The sequence below is a fragment of the Buceros rhinoceros genome, unplaced genomic scaffold (genome assembly GCF_000710305.1).
Source record: "Buceros rhinoceros silvestris isolate BGI_N320 unplaced genomic scaffold, ASM71030v1 scaffold12995, whole genome shotgun sequence".
Taxonomy (NCBI): domain Eukaryota; kingdom Metazoa; phylum Chordata; class Aves; order Bucerotiformes; family Bucerotidae; genus Buceros; species Buceros rhinoceros.
Window position 1 is genome coordinate 82,165 of NW_010413544.1, and position 16,093 is coordinate 98,257.

The window sequence follows — 16,093 nt, forward strand, 5'->3', positions numbered from 1 at the left end:
AGAGGTCACAGGGGAACTCCGGTTGAATTTTTTTTTTTTTTTTTTTTTTTTTTTTTGAGAACATCTCCCTAAAACACAAGACAAGGATGTTTGGGCCAAGTTCTCAAAGATTCCAAGATGCTGATGCATCTCATTGTTTCCAGCTAAGCAATCTACCCCCTTCCTGAAAGATCAGTGGGTGTTTTATCCTTCTCAAAGGCAGACAAATGAAGGAACAGAGGGAGTCCGGAGTCCTGCCCAGACTGACAGCTCCTGGCAGCAGGAGGATCTGGCAGTGCAGGCTGACTGATGCTCCTTGTGGAGACAGGTACACTGCAATCTCTCTGCCTACTGTGGTAGAGCCAACTGTTGCAATGGGGAGAGAGGAGAGGGATTTTTTTTTTTAATTTCAATATACATAGTCCTGTAAAAGCTAAACAAAGATTTTGCATCAAGAAAACAGACCGTAGGCAATCCTCTGGTTGCAGATTTTCCTTGTTTCCATAAACAGCATGTGCTGTTCAGAGAAGATGGTGGCGAGGCTCTGATTTTACGTCAGTCTTCTGTTCTCCTCTTTATGAAAGCTTAAGGCTCCTTTCAGACAGATTTCCTTAAACTGATTGGTTGAGATTTGCCAAAAAAGCAATGTAGCCAATACAATCTACAAAAGTATCACAGACCAACAAAGTAAAACGAGAAGGAAAAAGCCTTCAAGCCTCGAAGTAACATTGGCACCGAACAGTGAATCACATTCCCCTTTGGGGAGAGGGAGACAAAAAATGTGGCGTTGTAGTCTTCAGCCTGATTTGTGATGCAGCAAGCAAGAGGAACACAAGCAGTCTTGCCCCCGTTTCGATTCTGTTTGCATAGCATGTTCTTAATTACAGGCTGTTTTAAGAGCTGTGTTCTGTACACAGTACACGATAAACAGATAAACATAGCTGGGGTTGGTTGCAAGTGTTGTGGAAATGGTTTGCTTGTCAGCACTGAAGAACTTCAAACCCGTTTTGGAAGTATAGCATCGTTAGCTAAATAATCTCTGTCTTTAACTGTGTGAAATAAAGCCCACTGCATCTTTATCTACTTCGCATCTAGGACATTAAAACAGAAGAAATTACAGAAACTTTTCAGGGTAACTTGGATAAGAGGCCACTGGGGTGCTACATGCTTGCTCTGTAGATGGCAACACAAACGAAAAGGAGCACGATTTCGGAAGTGCAATAGTGAGGGAAGGTGAAGGCTCAGTTACACCAGATATTCACTGCTTATTATCGTTAGAACTAGGCAAGCAATTTGCTCTGACTTATCCGGACAAATGTACGCTCCTTTTTCTGCCCAAGTACTATCCTGGGAAGCTGCAGTTTTCTTAAATGCATAATTTGAAGTTATTTCAGTGAGTGCTTTGTCAAAGGTTTCTCACCGAGGCTATCCAGTGAGTTGACAACTCAACGCCCCTTGGAACTGGCCACAATCAACTAGCGCAAAAATACAGTGTGCCTTTGTCTGTCGTGACCAGACAAGAGATCTCTGAGAATCAGGTCCCGTAGTCCAAAAGTAACATTTCTGAGTATAAAACTTGCTTTCTGTGACATTTCACCCACCTTTGCTAGAAGTCACAAACAACCCCCCCAAGAAATGCATTCAGTGAAGTCACTGAAGTCACAGAATGCTTACGAGGACACCAAAGTGCTGTTTTTCTTTGCTCCAGTGAATTTTCATGACAGTTGAGGTACTTACTCAGGTCTAATATTGAAATTTTCCTTCCTTTCATGAACAAGTTACTGGCAGCAGGAGCCTGCCTTATTCAGCAAGACCCACAGGCAGCTCATGAAAAATAGAGAGGGAAACATTGCTGGAGCTGGTAGTGCCCATCTGCCAGTATAACCTTGCCATTAGCTTATTAAATCATTTGAGACTGAATACCTGAGGTTTTCTAGCTTATTGAATGAGACATCTGAGAAGGATTTGGGGGTTGAATGTTAATCTGTTCTCTTTGTTTCATATGATGAAAGGGTTCATTTTCACTGATAATCGTTTGACACTTCTCTGTGTTTAAATAATCAGAAGAAAGTGAAACTACTTTAAACCTCTTCCAAATTCTTAAAAGGAAAATTTACGCTCACAGAAAATTTGCTTCATGACAACATGAAGTCCCTCCAGAATAAATAATCCCAAGGATGAAGTTAAGGACAAAGAACACTGCCTTTTGACAAGAGTCTCTCCAGTCCAGACACTCCTCGGGCATTTAAGTGATCTTCACTCCGGGTGAGCAGTCATCATTTTAGTCAATGTTTGCTCATTATTTCATTCAAAAGATAGTAACTACTGGAAGACCCACTTAGGAAATGAGTGCTAAGGAGAGAGTTACCCCACACATTGCATCAGAGACTGGAATTTGTCAGTGCTCTAGCGACGTGCCTGGGAGATACTGTAGCTGAGGGATACTGTGCCACCAGGCAATTGAGGGTGGTATCGATCCAACTTCTCATTAAGTCTTGTGCTTCAAGGGCATCTCCTTCTCCTCAAACAAGAAGCAAGTCACATCCCACATGCTCAATTTTCTTCTACCTCACTTCTGAAGCACAGATAAATGTAATTGCATCTGGCCTCATAAATCTGTCTATTAAAACATGTCCTGAGGTTACAGGAAAGGTCTAGAGGGCATATTTGGCTCAATTAGAGAAAGTAAACCTTGCGTTACTAGATCTCCCACAAGAGGGTGATGTGGTAAAACTGCGTTTAGAAGGAAATAGGCACTTGCAGGGCAGAAATAATGCTGAAAAGGTTGTTTCTCCTAGACGAGCTACGAGCTAAGCTTCCAACTCACTGTGACACCGTGACACATTAGAAAAATGACACATCAAATGCCAGCTGCTGTCTGCTCTGCGTCTGGTGAATGCTGGGAGCTCAGGCATTACAAGCATGGCATGGTTGTCTGGGAGTTGGATCATAGCAAGGGGAAAACATTATGCCAAGCTTTCCTCTTCCCTCACAGACAGGTGTGACCCACCACATCCCTGAGATGTCCCTGGTTTTGTGAGACAGAAAGCTGACTGCCACGTGCTATGCTGGTGCTACATCACAGTGAGAGGGAGGAGGCTCTCCTGTGGATGTGTGGGACAGGTCCCTTAGCCATAGCAGGAAACCAAGATGTCCTCTCCTCTGAAAGCTCCTTCCAGATCTCAGCTGTCCCTCTGGGTTGGAGCTTGGGTTCCCAAGGTCCCAGAGGATCAAGACTGCATTTTGTTCCACCTCCGAAGGATTGTAGGTTTTTCCCTTTTCAAAAGCAGCTTCAGTCTGAATCTCATTCCAGGAGCATTTGCCAACCTCCTTCTCTTCTGTCGTCACTGAAAGGTGGAGACAGGGCCTCCCACCTCTGCAGGGTTGTGCAGCCACACAGCAAGCACTGGCAGGTGACCCAGGCAGACCCACTGCCCTGCGTGGCCAGTAACCTGGCATGATGCTCTGTGCAGCTTTCACATGGCCTCTGCTGAGAATTACCCGGCCAGGATTTAAGAAACACAGCCAAGGCATCCTGGTTTGATTTACTGTTCTGAGCATCGCGACTAGCAGCTTGCTCTGCAGGTGTGCACCTAATAATCACCAACCACATATAACCAAAATCCTCCCTTATTCCACAGACATTTTGGCTTCCAGTTTTAAAACCAACAATCTTAGGTCTAATCTCTTTTTCCACTGCTTCTCTGGGCTCGTTAAACTGAACATCTCATCTTTCCTGGTCTATTATTTTGATTTCCAGCAATAACCATTTCTGAGCTATGTCTCCCTGCGTTCAGGCCTTGAGCTGGCTACCAGAGCTGGAGGCTGTGGTACCAGTTTACCCCGCAAAGTCTGACCATGACTTCCCCATGCAGTAGAAACTGTCTGAGCAGACCTTGCAGCAGCAGTGGACCAGAATGGATTGAGTCCCGCAAGAGTAGCCGCCCTTGCATAGGTACTTACGTTGTAAATGCAGGGTTGTATTTTGCACCAAGGTAGTAAGAGTAAAGGTTGAACATTCCAATCATGAAGGCCAGGAACACCATGATGAAGATGACCATGAACTTGAAGATATCCTTCACAGTCCTCCCCAAAGAGATCTGCAGGGGGCCGAAGCTTTCGTTGGCTGGAAGAATGTAAGCAATGCGGGAGAAGCTGAGTACCACAGCTATTGCATACAGTCCTTCTGAAATGATCTGAGGATCCGAGGGGAGCCACTTGTTCCTGGCTAAAACAATACATGTACACTAGGTATTAGTAACAAAAAGTGTTAGATGGAAGTTATGATGATAAATGACCCCTTTTTAAGACTTAATCTTGGTTTTGGCCAGGAGTTAAAGAAAAAAAAAAACAGTTTGGAACAACTGGTCACTGAAGTCCTCGGCACACTGTACAAATACGGGTCAGAAGAATTAGATGTTTTTTTCACATGGTAAAGATGAGAAATATGAAAGTCACTGAGATTTACCCAAGTCACTTGGCAAATAATTAGCATGGTTTGAAATAAATTTGGTTTTTTCTGTTTCCCAGTCAAACATCAGCTGTGCTGTGCCTTTTTGCATCTGAAGCCCCTGAGATGGTGAACCAAAACCACAACGCAGTGGAGTTTTGGTATAGGTTTGGATACGTGGTACTGTGTCAATATTTGGAAAGGAAGCATGAGGGAGAGGGAGATCTCTGTCCATTAGATTAAAAAGTCAGGATTTGTTCAGTTACAGAGTTAAAACCATCAAGTATATTAGTTTCATGTAATCTTTAAATTAAAACCATTTCTTGCAGTTTAGTCACTCATGTTTTTACTTTAGAAAGCTTCTTGTTGCTACCAGATATGCATCATTGATTTAATCTACTGAAGATTTGAGCATTTATATTAATATAGCTTATAAGTGTCCTTGCATCAACTGAGCTTCTTGATGAAAAGATTGTGAGCTAAAACTTGTGACATCTTTAAGGACACAGGAGTAAACCTAGGCGTTATTTTTAGTAATCTGAACTAAAGGAAGAGCAGCAGAAGGAGGAATTCACAGGGTCCGGTTGTGACATTCTTTTCCAGACCCTTTGCACCTTTGTATCACAAATTCAGCTTAAATGGGTCAGCAGCGAACCAGAGAGAGGAAAACCACGTCACCTCAGAGGTCTCTTGCTTGCCTGGGCAGGGAGAAGGAAGCTTACCTTCAGAGGGGACACAGCAAGCAAGAGGTGAGCTGGTCGCACCAGCTCACAGACCCACCAGTGAGCCTGCGGCTGTGCACCCTGGTGTGGGGTCAGGGCACACGCCTCTGGTGCCACATGGTGCATGTCTACAGCGGATGAAGTCTCCTGTCCCAGCACATCTTTAGAATAACCGCCTTACAAGCCTTGGGAGCAAATGGAGCTCCTTTGCATGCAATGAATCCAGGCCCCACACTGGGGTGCCAAGCTCTATTAATTTGTGAATATCAAGCAAAAACCATTTCAGCCATCAAAAATAGTGTTGTCAAGGCCGTGCTACTGTTTGCATTTCCAAATGTTACGACTTACAGATGATATAGGCTCTCCAAAAATAGTTTTTCTCCTGGAGGAGCAGCACTTTATGGATGTAATTGGTGTTCATAGTTCTAATTTACAGGTGTTGGGTGTAACAGAGGTGCAGCAGTTAGAAATGATGTAACAGAGCACCAGCACTTAGAATTGCAGCTCCACATCCTGTGTTTGTTCACACATCTCCCCCCTCTCACATTTGGAAATCCAAGCAGGTTCATTCATCTGTAATTTAAATTATATTCCGCTCACTCCCAGCTGCTGGTTATTGCTCAAGCTATTTTGTCAGGATGTGATTGACCTGAATGTAACCTTAGCACAAGATCAGAGACTGAATAAGGCTCAGATCTCAATTCCTTCCTGACTGCTTAGGAAGATGGCTGGAATGGGTAGATCTGAGAAGAATAACTTGGTTTAATCAGGAAAAAAACTACATAAGTATCACAAAAAGCAAGCTGCTTTTAGCACAGTCACACATCAGCCTAAAAGAATAGGAAGGATTAGATAGCAAAAAGCATCTTACCGTAAGTAAAGTAAGCAACTTCAGGGGGAAGGGTGACATTATTGAGGTCATCATCTTGAACGTACTGATCTACGTACTGTTGTGCTTCAGTCGCTTTGAGAAAAGCCATGAACCTGGCAGTGAAAGATGCCACGAAGATGGACAGCATCCCGAAGTCCAGCAGGTTCCAGAGATGCACCACGTATTCACGTGGCCCCTCTTCCCAGATCTCCTTGCACTCTGACCATATCATGCCTGCGGAAAGGCCAGAACACCTTTAACCAGCAAACACAGAAGGTGCTTTTTGTGTATAGACAGACCATTTCCTGGCTAACAGTGGCTTCTAAGACCAAAGCAAATAACTCTCCAATTAAACTGAATTTCTTGGGAATAGTTTGTGTCATCTTTTCTTAAAAACTATTAAAAACTTTAAGCTTATACATCCTCTTGTGTATATGAGGTAGAAATTTCAAAATTTCACTGCATGGGTCGATAGTAAAGTAGATTTCTGGTGACGTCACAAAAAGCACGGTTCAGAAATATGGAAGTCATTAGAAAATCCTTCTGCTGATCTATTTGGGAAAAATAAGAAAATGTGTATTTCCTCTCTTGCCCCCAAAGTTTCGTTGCTAAACTGTGCCACTGAAGATGGTAGTGCTTGCTCTGCTGACATTTCCCTTCTTCCCTAAAACAGTGGGTGGGTCTGTTTTGAGAAAGGAAACAGGTCTTTGTGAGAGAAGATGTGATCTAGAAGTAAACACAGTATGATTCGATAAAAGGTAAGACAGAAGTTCTGCCCTTGCAGTACTTCTCATAAAGTTTAATGTATTAAAAAATAACGAATTTCCATACATTAAAGTCTGATCTTCCACTTTGAAAACACGGAGTTTAGCCTGAATTTAGGATCTGTTTGACAATAGATTTACAGATAAACTTAAATGCCAAACCCAGAAAATTCAAATGTTTTGAAAACCATGTTCCACTGGGGAGTGCTGGGGGGAACGGGTGAATTCGGTGGGCAAAATGGAGCCAAGAGCTCAAGACGAATTCATCACCTTGCCCAACTTTCAGTCAGAGCAAGGCTCCAGGGCCAAAATCTGAATTCTGTATAGCTAAAGTATTGGAATATTTAACTGACTGATAAATATTTCCTGCATCTACCCAACCCTGTTTCCATAGCAGCAGCAATTCACGTTTAATCAAGGAGCAGTGCCTGCCAACTTCCATGTGGCCTCCTGCAACCTTGTCCTTTTTGTGAACTCTTCTTCTGGAAGCTTTTGTGGTATGGCATGTAAATGCATTTGCTTAACTTCTTCAAGACTCCTGGAAGCACACGGTGTCCCAAGAGGCACCGTCGAAGGCTGGGTTATAGGCAAGAAAACAAGTCATTGTGAATTGAGCCGGAGGGTGCAGGAATGAAGGACTGCTGCTGTCAGTCCTTGTGCACAGGGAAGGGTTTGGGAGAAAAAGGAAAGCTAAGCTATTGATACCACCATTGGCCAAGGCACAGCTAGCCTGTAGCCTTCATAGTCCTAGAATCTCCACTCAGGTCCTTGGAGATGTATCCTGATAAAGGTTATGCCCTGTATAGATCTGCCTTGGGAGAGAGCCTGAGGTCTGCTGAGTGCTGAGCAGAGTCAGAGGGAGGTCAAGCGAGGAGCCTCCCAGCTCTTCTCCTCAAGTCCGCAGGCGCTTGGCTGAGTAAAAGCAGGAACTTCATCCCAAGCCGTCATTCACCATGGGTAATTGCTTAAAGGAGAAGGTGGAAGAACTGGTTTCTCAAAAACTATCCTGGAGTAAGGATAAAATATTAAAGAAACATTTCTGGCTGGGGAAAAAAAAAAAAGAGTATTCCAGAAGTGATAGATAGGAGGCATTAGTCCTACTCATTACACCTCCATGTCGTATAATGCACTTCAGGAAATATCACATGCGTGGTGACGTTGCCCACCAAAGCACTGGTTCACTGATGTCTCAGAATGTCTTTTCTGACTTAAATATTAACTTTCCCATCGAAATTTATTTCTAATCTTGGCCACTTAATATACCTAAGTCGCAGATTAATGAAGTAAGAAATGTCTAAAACTGAGTAGACTGACTAAAATTAGAATTTCTCTGTGAAAATATCACACTATTGGCCTGTGATTTACATCATTCTTTCTGTCAACTGTGTGACAATCATTTTTTATCCATACATATGGAAAAATGTCTGTTGAGGACAAGTAGAAAAGTTACAGTAATTACTTGGTCAGTACCGCTGGGTGATTGTCTATACACTGTGAGAGTAACTCAAAACTTCTCCTTAAGTAAAGCTAAAATTCAGGGGCAGGATATAGGATGGGATGTAAGAAACAAGGGAAGGCAAGTAGGCAAAGCAGATTCCCCAGGATGTGATTACACTCCAGTAAGGTGTTTCTGAGGTCCCCAGGAGCTCTGGGACAGGTAATTTTCCTGAGTTTGATGCATGGAGATGTGGGATATGAGCAGCTTCTGATCTCCAGCTTCTGCATAACTCTTGTGCCTGTTCTCCCACAGCAGGGATAATCAGAAATGTCACCTTGATGGGCATTTCTAGATTCAGCAGGGAAGGGAGAGTCAAGCTACAGACACAGCCCATCTGGAAGAAAAATGGAAGTGTGCAAGTAGTGCTCTTCAACTCCTGTGCACAAAAAGGAACAGTTTGTCAGGTTTTTGTATGCACTGGCCTGGAAATCACGGGCCGCTGATGTGGCAGAGCTGCCTTTGAGCCTTCCTGGATCTGCCAAAGGCTGTTGGATTAAGAGAGAGAGTTGTGCTCATACTGTGTGTACCCAGAGCTTAACTGCTATGTCAGCTGCTTTCCCAGTGGGGACTTCGACTCTCTGCATGAAACCTCTCTGCTTCCACAGCACGATTCTGTCCGTATTGCTCACAAGGGAAAAAACAGCCTTCCTCGCTTGAAGGCAAGAGGTGGGAAGACCTGGCCACAGCAGGAAAGGTAGTCAAGGCATACAATGAGCCACAGATGCATGAGCCAAAATTTCTGTGCCCCATGGATGAAGGGGGCAGACATATAGCTCTCAGACATATACCGCAGTACTTCTCTGCACTAGCAGGTTTATAATCTGCAGTCCTTGGATGCTCATTTGTAACAAAGAAGAGTGAGACCAAAAAGGTGTTCTCCCACCATCTGTATGTTGGTGGGGATGTTAAATGGGCTACTAACACTGCCTGGCTGATCCAACAATGCTCTACAGTCATCACAAAGCTGCAGGTGAATGAAAAGTAAAGCCTCTGATAGAGAGTTTTGGAGCGGGATGAAGTGCCTGCCCAGCTGAAAAGCATTGCCTCTGCTGGGTGTACTCCATCACCCATCTGCATTAAAAATAGTTGGGAGCAGGAGACAGTAATGGTGTCTTTTTTCCATAATTCCAGCCTGAAATTCTCCTACTCATAGTTTCCTCTTAAAATACGTACACGTGGATCAAATCTCTTCTCTCCAGCAAGATTAATTGCAGAGACGGCTATCCCAGGTTGTGCTCACTTGTGGCCACGCTATGCTAATGTATCACATTATCCTCGAATAATGGTATTCTGAACATGCATCGTAATTTCATGGTTGACAGCCAGATCACTCAAGACATCCAATTTTCTCCCCAAAAAAGAACCAAGCTCAGGGACCTGTGAGCTAATTTCTCAAAAACGATCTGCTGTGGTTGGAACAAGTAATGTGTCATCAGCATTCATCGCTGGTGCCACAGTATGAAGGAGAAACAAGAAAAAAACAGAAACAGAAAGAAGGGATTTACAGGCTGAGAACAAATAAAATCACACTTTCTGATTGTCCTATGAATTGAAATGGAGCTAGCACACCTCCACTGTTGGGTCTGAAGACAGCAACTGGAGATATTGCCAAGTAGGATTGAAAATAGTTATGTACATTTAGTACACAAGAGTTAGAAATATTCTACTTTAACACATACTTGCTGTCTACTCACATTTGCCTCTTTGGAAAAACATGTCTTGGTAACTTTACCTGTGATATTTATCTATAATGTTTATGTCTATTTAATTGTATTTCTTCCTATAAGATTTTTGCACCAAAAGACCTGGCAATCCACCACCCATAGTGCTTTTACAGTCCTTAAAGCTCAGGGTCACACACAGGGCTCAACAAGTGCCCATGCCAGCTGTCTGCAGGCCACAGGCACCAACCTTTCACCTTAGTACTGCTGAAACTTGATGTAGGCAGGCAGGTAAAATGGACAGAGAAGATTGTCAGTGCTGATGTAGGCAGTCATTAGAAAATCTCATTATATTCAGAAGTCTGTACAATGGATCACTTTTCTTCTCCCAGAAAAGTGAAAACCTTTGCTTTAAATGAAATATTTTCTTCTTCTCTCAGGAGCTCACCAAGCATACAGATATCTACAGCCTATGAGAGAAGAATGCCTAGTCTGAAATCCAATCATCCCTTCCAAATCTTTAATATTTTAAAAATATATCTTACAGACTTACTCTATCCAGTCTGGCATCTATTCAGCATTTTATAGCCTAATATCCTGTATGGGATTCTGACTATTGCGGGAACAGGGAACAAAGAAATGGTGGCCAGGAAGTCATCAGATAGAGCAGCCCTATCCTATTTTGCAGCGGTTTTAATGTCATCAGTACTTCTAGAACAGCGGAATTATTTGCTGCAATAAAAGACTCAAAATCATGGTGGTGAGCAAAAATAGATACAGAAGAGGTAGACAGAGATTCTGCAGAGCTGATAAAGCTCAATTTCCCAGTAACTCCTCTGAGCTTGCTTAGATTAGTGGTTCAAGGCAGCTGACCTGGTAGCTGACCTGCCAGGAATAAGAATATGATTACAGGAAAAGAAACACATCCGAATTTGCCTAAAAGTCCCTGGAATTTTAACTTGTGTACATGACATACTTTCGCACCTGAAGGGCTCATCCGCTTGAATCCCTACTTTACAACCTCATTTCTTTTAAAAGATTTGAGAGCTGTGTTGTCCTCTCACCAGTAACAATTCCATACTAAGGTTTCATAAAATCCAACTGCTATTTACCCGGCAGCTTTCATCACTAGACCTCAGAGTGCACTGCAAAAAAAGTAAATAACAATGTACCTGCTTTGCAGAGGAAGAAACTGAGATTCAGTGAATTGTAACAGGATCTCACAGCAGGGTAATGAAACAGGCTGGTGGGCACCCACGACCCACTGGACACAACTCTTTCTGCTCTCTTTAGATAGAGCAATGTCCTATGTTGAAGCTCTGTGTTTCTACGCCTTCTTTAATATGCAATGATTAAAGAGGCAAACAGACAACAGCTGTAGCATTCACCATGAAAGTGGAAAATCAGGAAAGTGAGAATTTGTTAAGCATCGTTCAATATTTTCAAAAGCAGTCACCAAGTTCAAAGTCTTCTTTGATCCTGTTTTAACCTAAATACTGCCATCAGCCTCTCATTTACCCCCATGGTGGGTTGTTTGGGTTTTTTGTTTGTTTGTTTGTTTCAGGGGCTTTTTTGGTTGGGTGGTTGGTTTGGGTTTTTTTCCTTAGTCTTGTTACTGCCCATCATGCTATTCCCAGTCATGTTGAATATGGAGGACTTGTAGACATTTTGGTTTTGCTTACCCAATACCCACTTCATGATCAGCAATTCTGTCCATGAGAACTGAGTTGTTTTGACTCTAAATATTTGTTTTGGATGATCCGTGATGGTCTCGTTGGGGAGATTTTTTACTCCTTCAAAGCGATCTGAAGCATTCACCACTAACAGTCCAAGGAAGATTGTGAAAGAAACTGCATGTGCCACAAACTTCATGAAAGGACTTCGGAGAGTCCGTCCCAACTGCAATAAAACACACACAAGATACAGATTTTTTTTTTTTTTCTGCTTATCCATCTCCTGGAATTTTTTTTCCTATGAAAGTTTGAACTATTTGCTTGAGGTGAGAAGGATTCAGAATCCTGATTCCAGAAAAGGATTCAGAACATTCGATCATGAACTAAACAGAGTTTAGGTTTGTTCAAGGTGTTCTTCTTAGACATTACGCATCGCAGTTCAAATTACACCCTTTGGATAATTTTCTATGCATGGCAGTATCTTGCATTGCTCTTTTATATCCACATACAATATCTATATGTCCGGGACATATGGTAAGTGAAAAATTAAGAGGCAGGACATTTATATGAGAGACATGTTTGTGTGTCTAAGCGTTACATGAATGTACTTGTGTGCCTCAACAGAAATCCCACTTCTTGCCCTTACATCATTGTTACACATTAGAATCTTTTGTTAACACTGAATTCTTGCTTCACTAATGATGTGTAGGAACTAGCCTTCTCTTTAAAGATGCTTTAATAGTGCTTTAAAGATGCTTTGGTATGATGGTCTTCTCCCATAATTACTACAAAAGCTGGGGATTGACTCCTCAGAACACAAGGATTTATTTCAGGATATTAAGCCAAGAATCAAGCAGCAGATCTCTTCACTATAGCAAATATTTGTTCCATTCTGCTTGAAAAGCTTTCTTTGTTAATTAATTACAGTACCACTCTTTTCATTTTACATTTTCTGTGATCTAAGAAAACATTGCTCCAGAAAGATGTCAGAGGAGAAGCATTTTTAGGAGCACAAGGACTGATGCTTGTGGTGTTGGACACAACAGACACTAATGGAAGTGCTGACCTGTACATGCACTTTCCCAACCCCCCTCAGTGCAAATAGGATTTTTTTTTTTTTTTAGTATATTACTCCTTGATTCATTTCTCTTGATGTCAAAGTATGCTCAAATTTTCTAAATATCTACTGATTTGGCCATAAAACTTCACAGGAAATATGAAAAAGGACTGAAAAAGGAAATTTCTTATTTTCTTATCACCACCAGCAGCTTTGTTCAAAGGAGCCCAGTTCTCTGGTCATTGCAGAGCAGGACATATTTTAAAAGCAGGTCTCACTAGGTCTAGCAGAAATTTAAAGGGAGCCTTATGATTCTGGTTCTTATTTCATTTTGCTCTCTTAATTTTTAAAATGTCAAATATATCTTTGATGAAGTTGGCAGAATAGTAAATCCTACTGAAAAATTTGCACGTTTCTAAACACCAGAAACTTTCCAATAAAGCAGATGAAAAACAAATGCTCTATCCCCAAGCCCTTATTAACACGCTTGCTTCTTCTGAGGCTCATAAGGATGTGCTTAAGTGGGTAGAAGTTGCACTGAATCAAACCCCAGGTTTCTTCAGTCTTGTCCAGGAATATTAGGGCAGATGTAGGAGTAAGTGAAGTGTGTTCAAGCCAATCCCAACACTCGTGATGCTGGTTCACTCCTCTGCTGTAACCTTGGTGCAGTGTCAGTTCTCAACAGTTTTTCACGGCTGGTGTTGGGTGTATGTGTGCTTTCCAGCAGAACATTTATTTGCAGTACAGAGCTGATGGGTGATGGGATACTTTTGGACAATGTCCCATAAAGTAACAATCTCAGCTGTTTTCCTCATATGACCTGTCTGAGCGAGATCGAATTGCAGGAGTCAAGTAGAACAACAATGTGGTCATACGGGCCTCAACAGCTTAGATCTATGAAAGTGCATTTGCAATCTGTACAAGACTCATTTCTACCCTGGATTCACTACAAGAGAAAAATCACTGTCTGTTGAACCATGAATTCTCCCCAAATAATTCGACTTTCTCTGCTGTCTGTAGGAAAAAAGAAAAAAAGAGACCTGAGATTAAAGTAGCACAGTCTCAGTTATTGGAGAAATAATTCCGTGTATTACAGAATGAAATGAATTCTGTGCGTAATTTCACTTAGTTCTCTTCTGATTTAACTAAAGTCTGTGTTTAGTTAGAGTTATGTCAGCAGTTTATCCCCTGCGGAAAGCTTACAATCTTTTTCTTGAGCTGAAGCTTTTCATATCTTCTCAGAAATCTGATTTTTAGCTAAAAGCTACAGGAGGTGAAAGTGTTGACTAGAATATTCTGTAAAAAATCAATGAAGCGTCAGTTCCTTCAGTCAGCTTAATGCTTTATGACAATAAGATCTATTCTTCAAGCGATGTGATACAGCTAAGCTCAAGGTATGTGTATCTACTCAGATGTATCAATTTCTCAATTACTTTTCAAAATAAAAATACCATCTTTCAGCAAATCGGGTTTGCAGGGAAGCACCCGGCTGTCACTGCTCAGACAGAAACACTGACAGTGTGTGAATACAAAGGTTCATTCTTACGAGAATAGCTCACTTTGTGACTTAGTGTCTTGTCTGTATTAAAGGAAAATAATGAAGCGTGCAGACATGTCAAAATGAAAATATATTAAATGCGATATTGAAACACAGTTTTCCAAATGCCGATTAATCTCTACTCCAAGAGGCAGGAACAAATAAAGATAGAAGCACCATGAAGAAACAAGCCATCACTATTTCCAGTACTATGCTCATGGCAGAATCCTGAAGAATATTGCAGACTTCAGTTACCAAATCTTTGAGGGTGGCTTTTGGTGCATTCTAACCCTGCAGAGATTTATTAAAGACAGTTTTCTGATAGGGCCTAAAGGCTTGAAAACACATTCCTTGCTAAGATACATTAGAGAAAGAATTATTTCTAGACTGAATTTATCTATTATCTTATGTAGAAATCCTGCAGAATTTGACCAATACATCTGAAGAATGTGATGCACAGTAGTACTGTTCAGGACAGCTCCTGCAAGGAGTATTCCACATGACAGAGATTTCCTTCACTTTTCTCACTAAGGCCAGAAGTAAGCCCCTGGAAATCCATGTGTCTTTTAAGAAAAACCTGAATTGGTTTAAGTGAAATATCTTGGTTGATTTTTTCTATGGAAAAATTAGTTCCTTACCCAGTTGTATAACATCAAGATAGTTTCTGTGACTTAAAACCAAACAAATCATACGTAACACAGGACACAACTGGGCTGCCGAGGGCGTTACACAGATCTGGTAACATCACCATCCTGTCTGTGGATATGCTGCCCGTGTAAACCACGAGAGGATACAAGGCTCTTGCATCAACCCTCAGCCCTTGAACCTAATAGCAATTCATGGGAGAAAAATGCATTCGTTACTCAATCAAAAATCAAGACTACATTGTTCTGAGCACACAAAGCTATGCGTTCAAAGACAATTCCTGCCTGAAGGAACTTTCAATTTGACTTTATGATAGAAGGTTGCATTCGGATTTTCACAGTCTGAAGCGGGATGTTAAAGGACATTGAAAAATGAGAACACAGGAAAGGCTTAATGTAATGAAATCACAGTTGGTGAAAAGTTAACTCCCACTTCCTCCTTTTTTTTTTTATTTTAATTCACCTACCTCAAGAAATTAAAATCAAATAGCTTTCTCAATAATTTCTTATTTCTGCTGTAAAACTAATTTATTTTTAATATTTTGTCTTGTTTTTTTTCCCTTAGTTTTTCTACTTTTCATTTAAATTCTCCACTTATTTGTAGTCTAATTGTTCTCCCCACCTATTGCTATATGCCAATGAAACCTCTGTAATTCTCAGAGTACACCACAAATATTGCTCTTGGCTGATGTGCCAAGACCCATATTCAAAAGAGGTGAAGGAAATTAAACAGACCGTGCTAGACTGAGGTCTGACAGAACAGATTCAACATGGTTATTCTATACACAAATTGCCTCTATGACCTAACCAAAACCCCCCACAACACAGCTCGGCTTTCACATGCACTTCTCGGAGTGAAACTATGGAATTCTGTTCATAAAAGCTGTGGGGTTTTGGGTTGATTGAGAAAATGAAGTTACACTCTCAATTATTCTAAGAGAAAGTACTCTTCCTGGAGATGGTTTGGTGGGCACCAAGTTTAAACATGTTTTATTACCTCAGATATTCTAGAAGACCATTTTGAAAAGGTTTGTCTGATTGCACTGATATAAATCTCTTTAAATTATGGTCTTTCCTTAATCCTCATCCATGGATCTATAACTTCTTGGCCTTGACAAATTTAGAAAGGATTCCTCAGTAGCATTTAAAAGAAATGGGAGAAGATGCTTTCAAGACTGAATACATTACCAGCGCCAGGGGTCATTTTGATAAAATTTAAGTACCTCTATAAGCCTCC

General features: G+C 41.5%; 1 protein-coding gene across 1 annotated transcript in view; it reads right to left on the reverse strand.

Annotated features, from left to right (window-relative positions):
* TRPC7 (transient receptor potential cation channel, subfamily C, member 7) overlaps positions 1 to 16,093 on the reverse strand; it is a gene marked incomplete at its 5' end in the record, with an annotated part of 29,708 nt that overhangs the window by 12,446 nt on the left and 1,169 nt on the right. Inside the window, 3 exons of the mRNA XM_010136788.1 lie at positions 3,943 to 4,207; positions 6,023 to 6,256; positions 11,628 to 11,844. Coding sequence (XP_010135090.1) covers positions 3,943 to 4,207; positions 6,023 to 6,256; positions 11,628 to 11,844 — 716 coding nt within the window. The remainder of the gene's footprint in view (positions 1 to 3,942; positions 4,208 to 6,022; positions 6,257 to 11,627; positions 11,845 to 16,093) is intronic.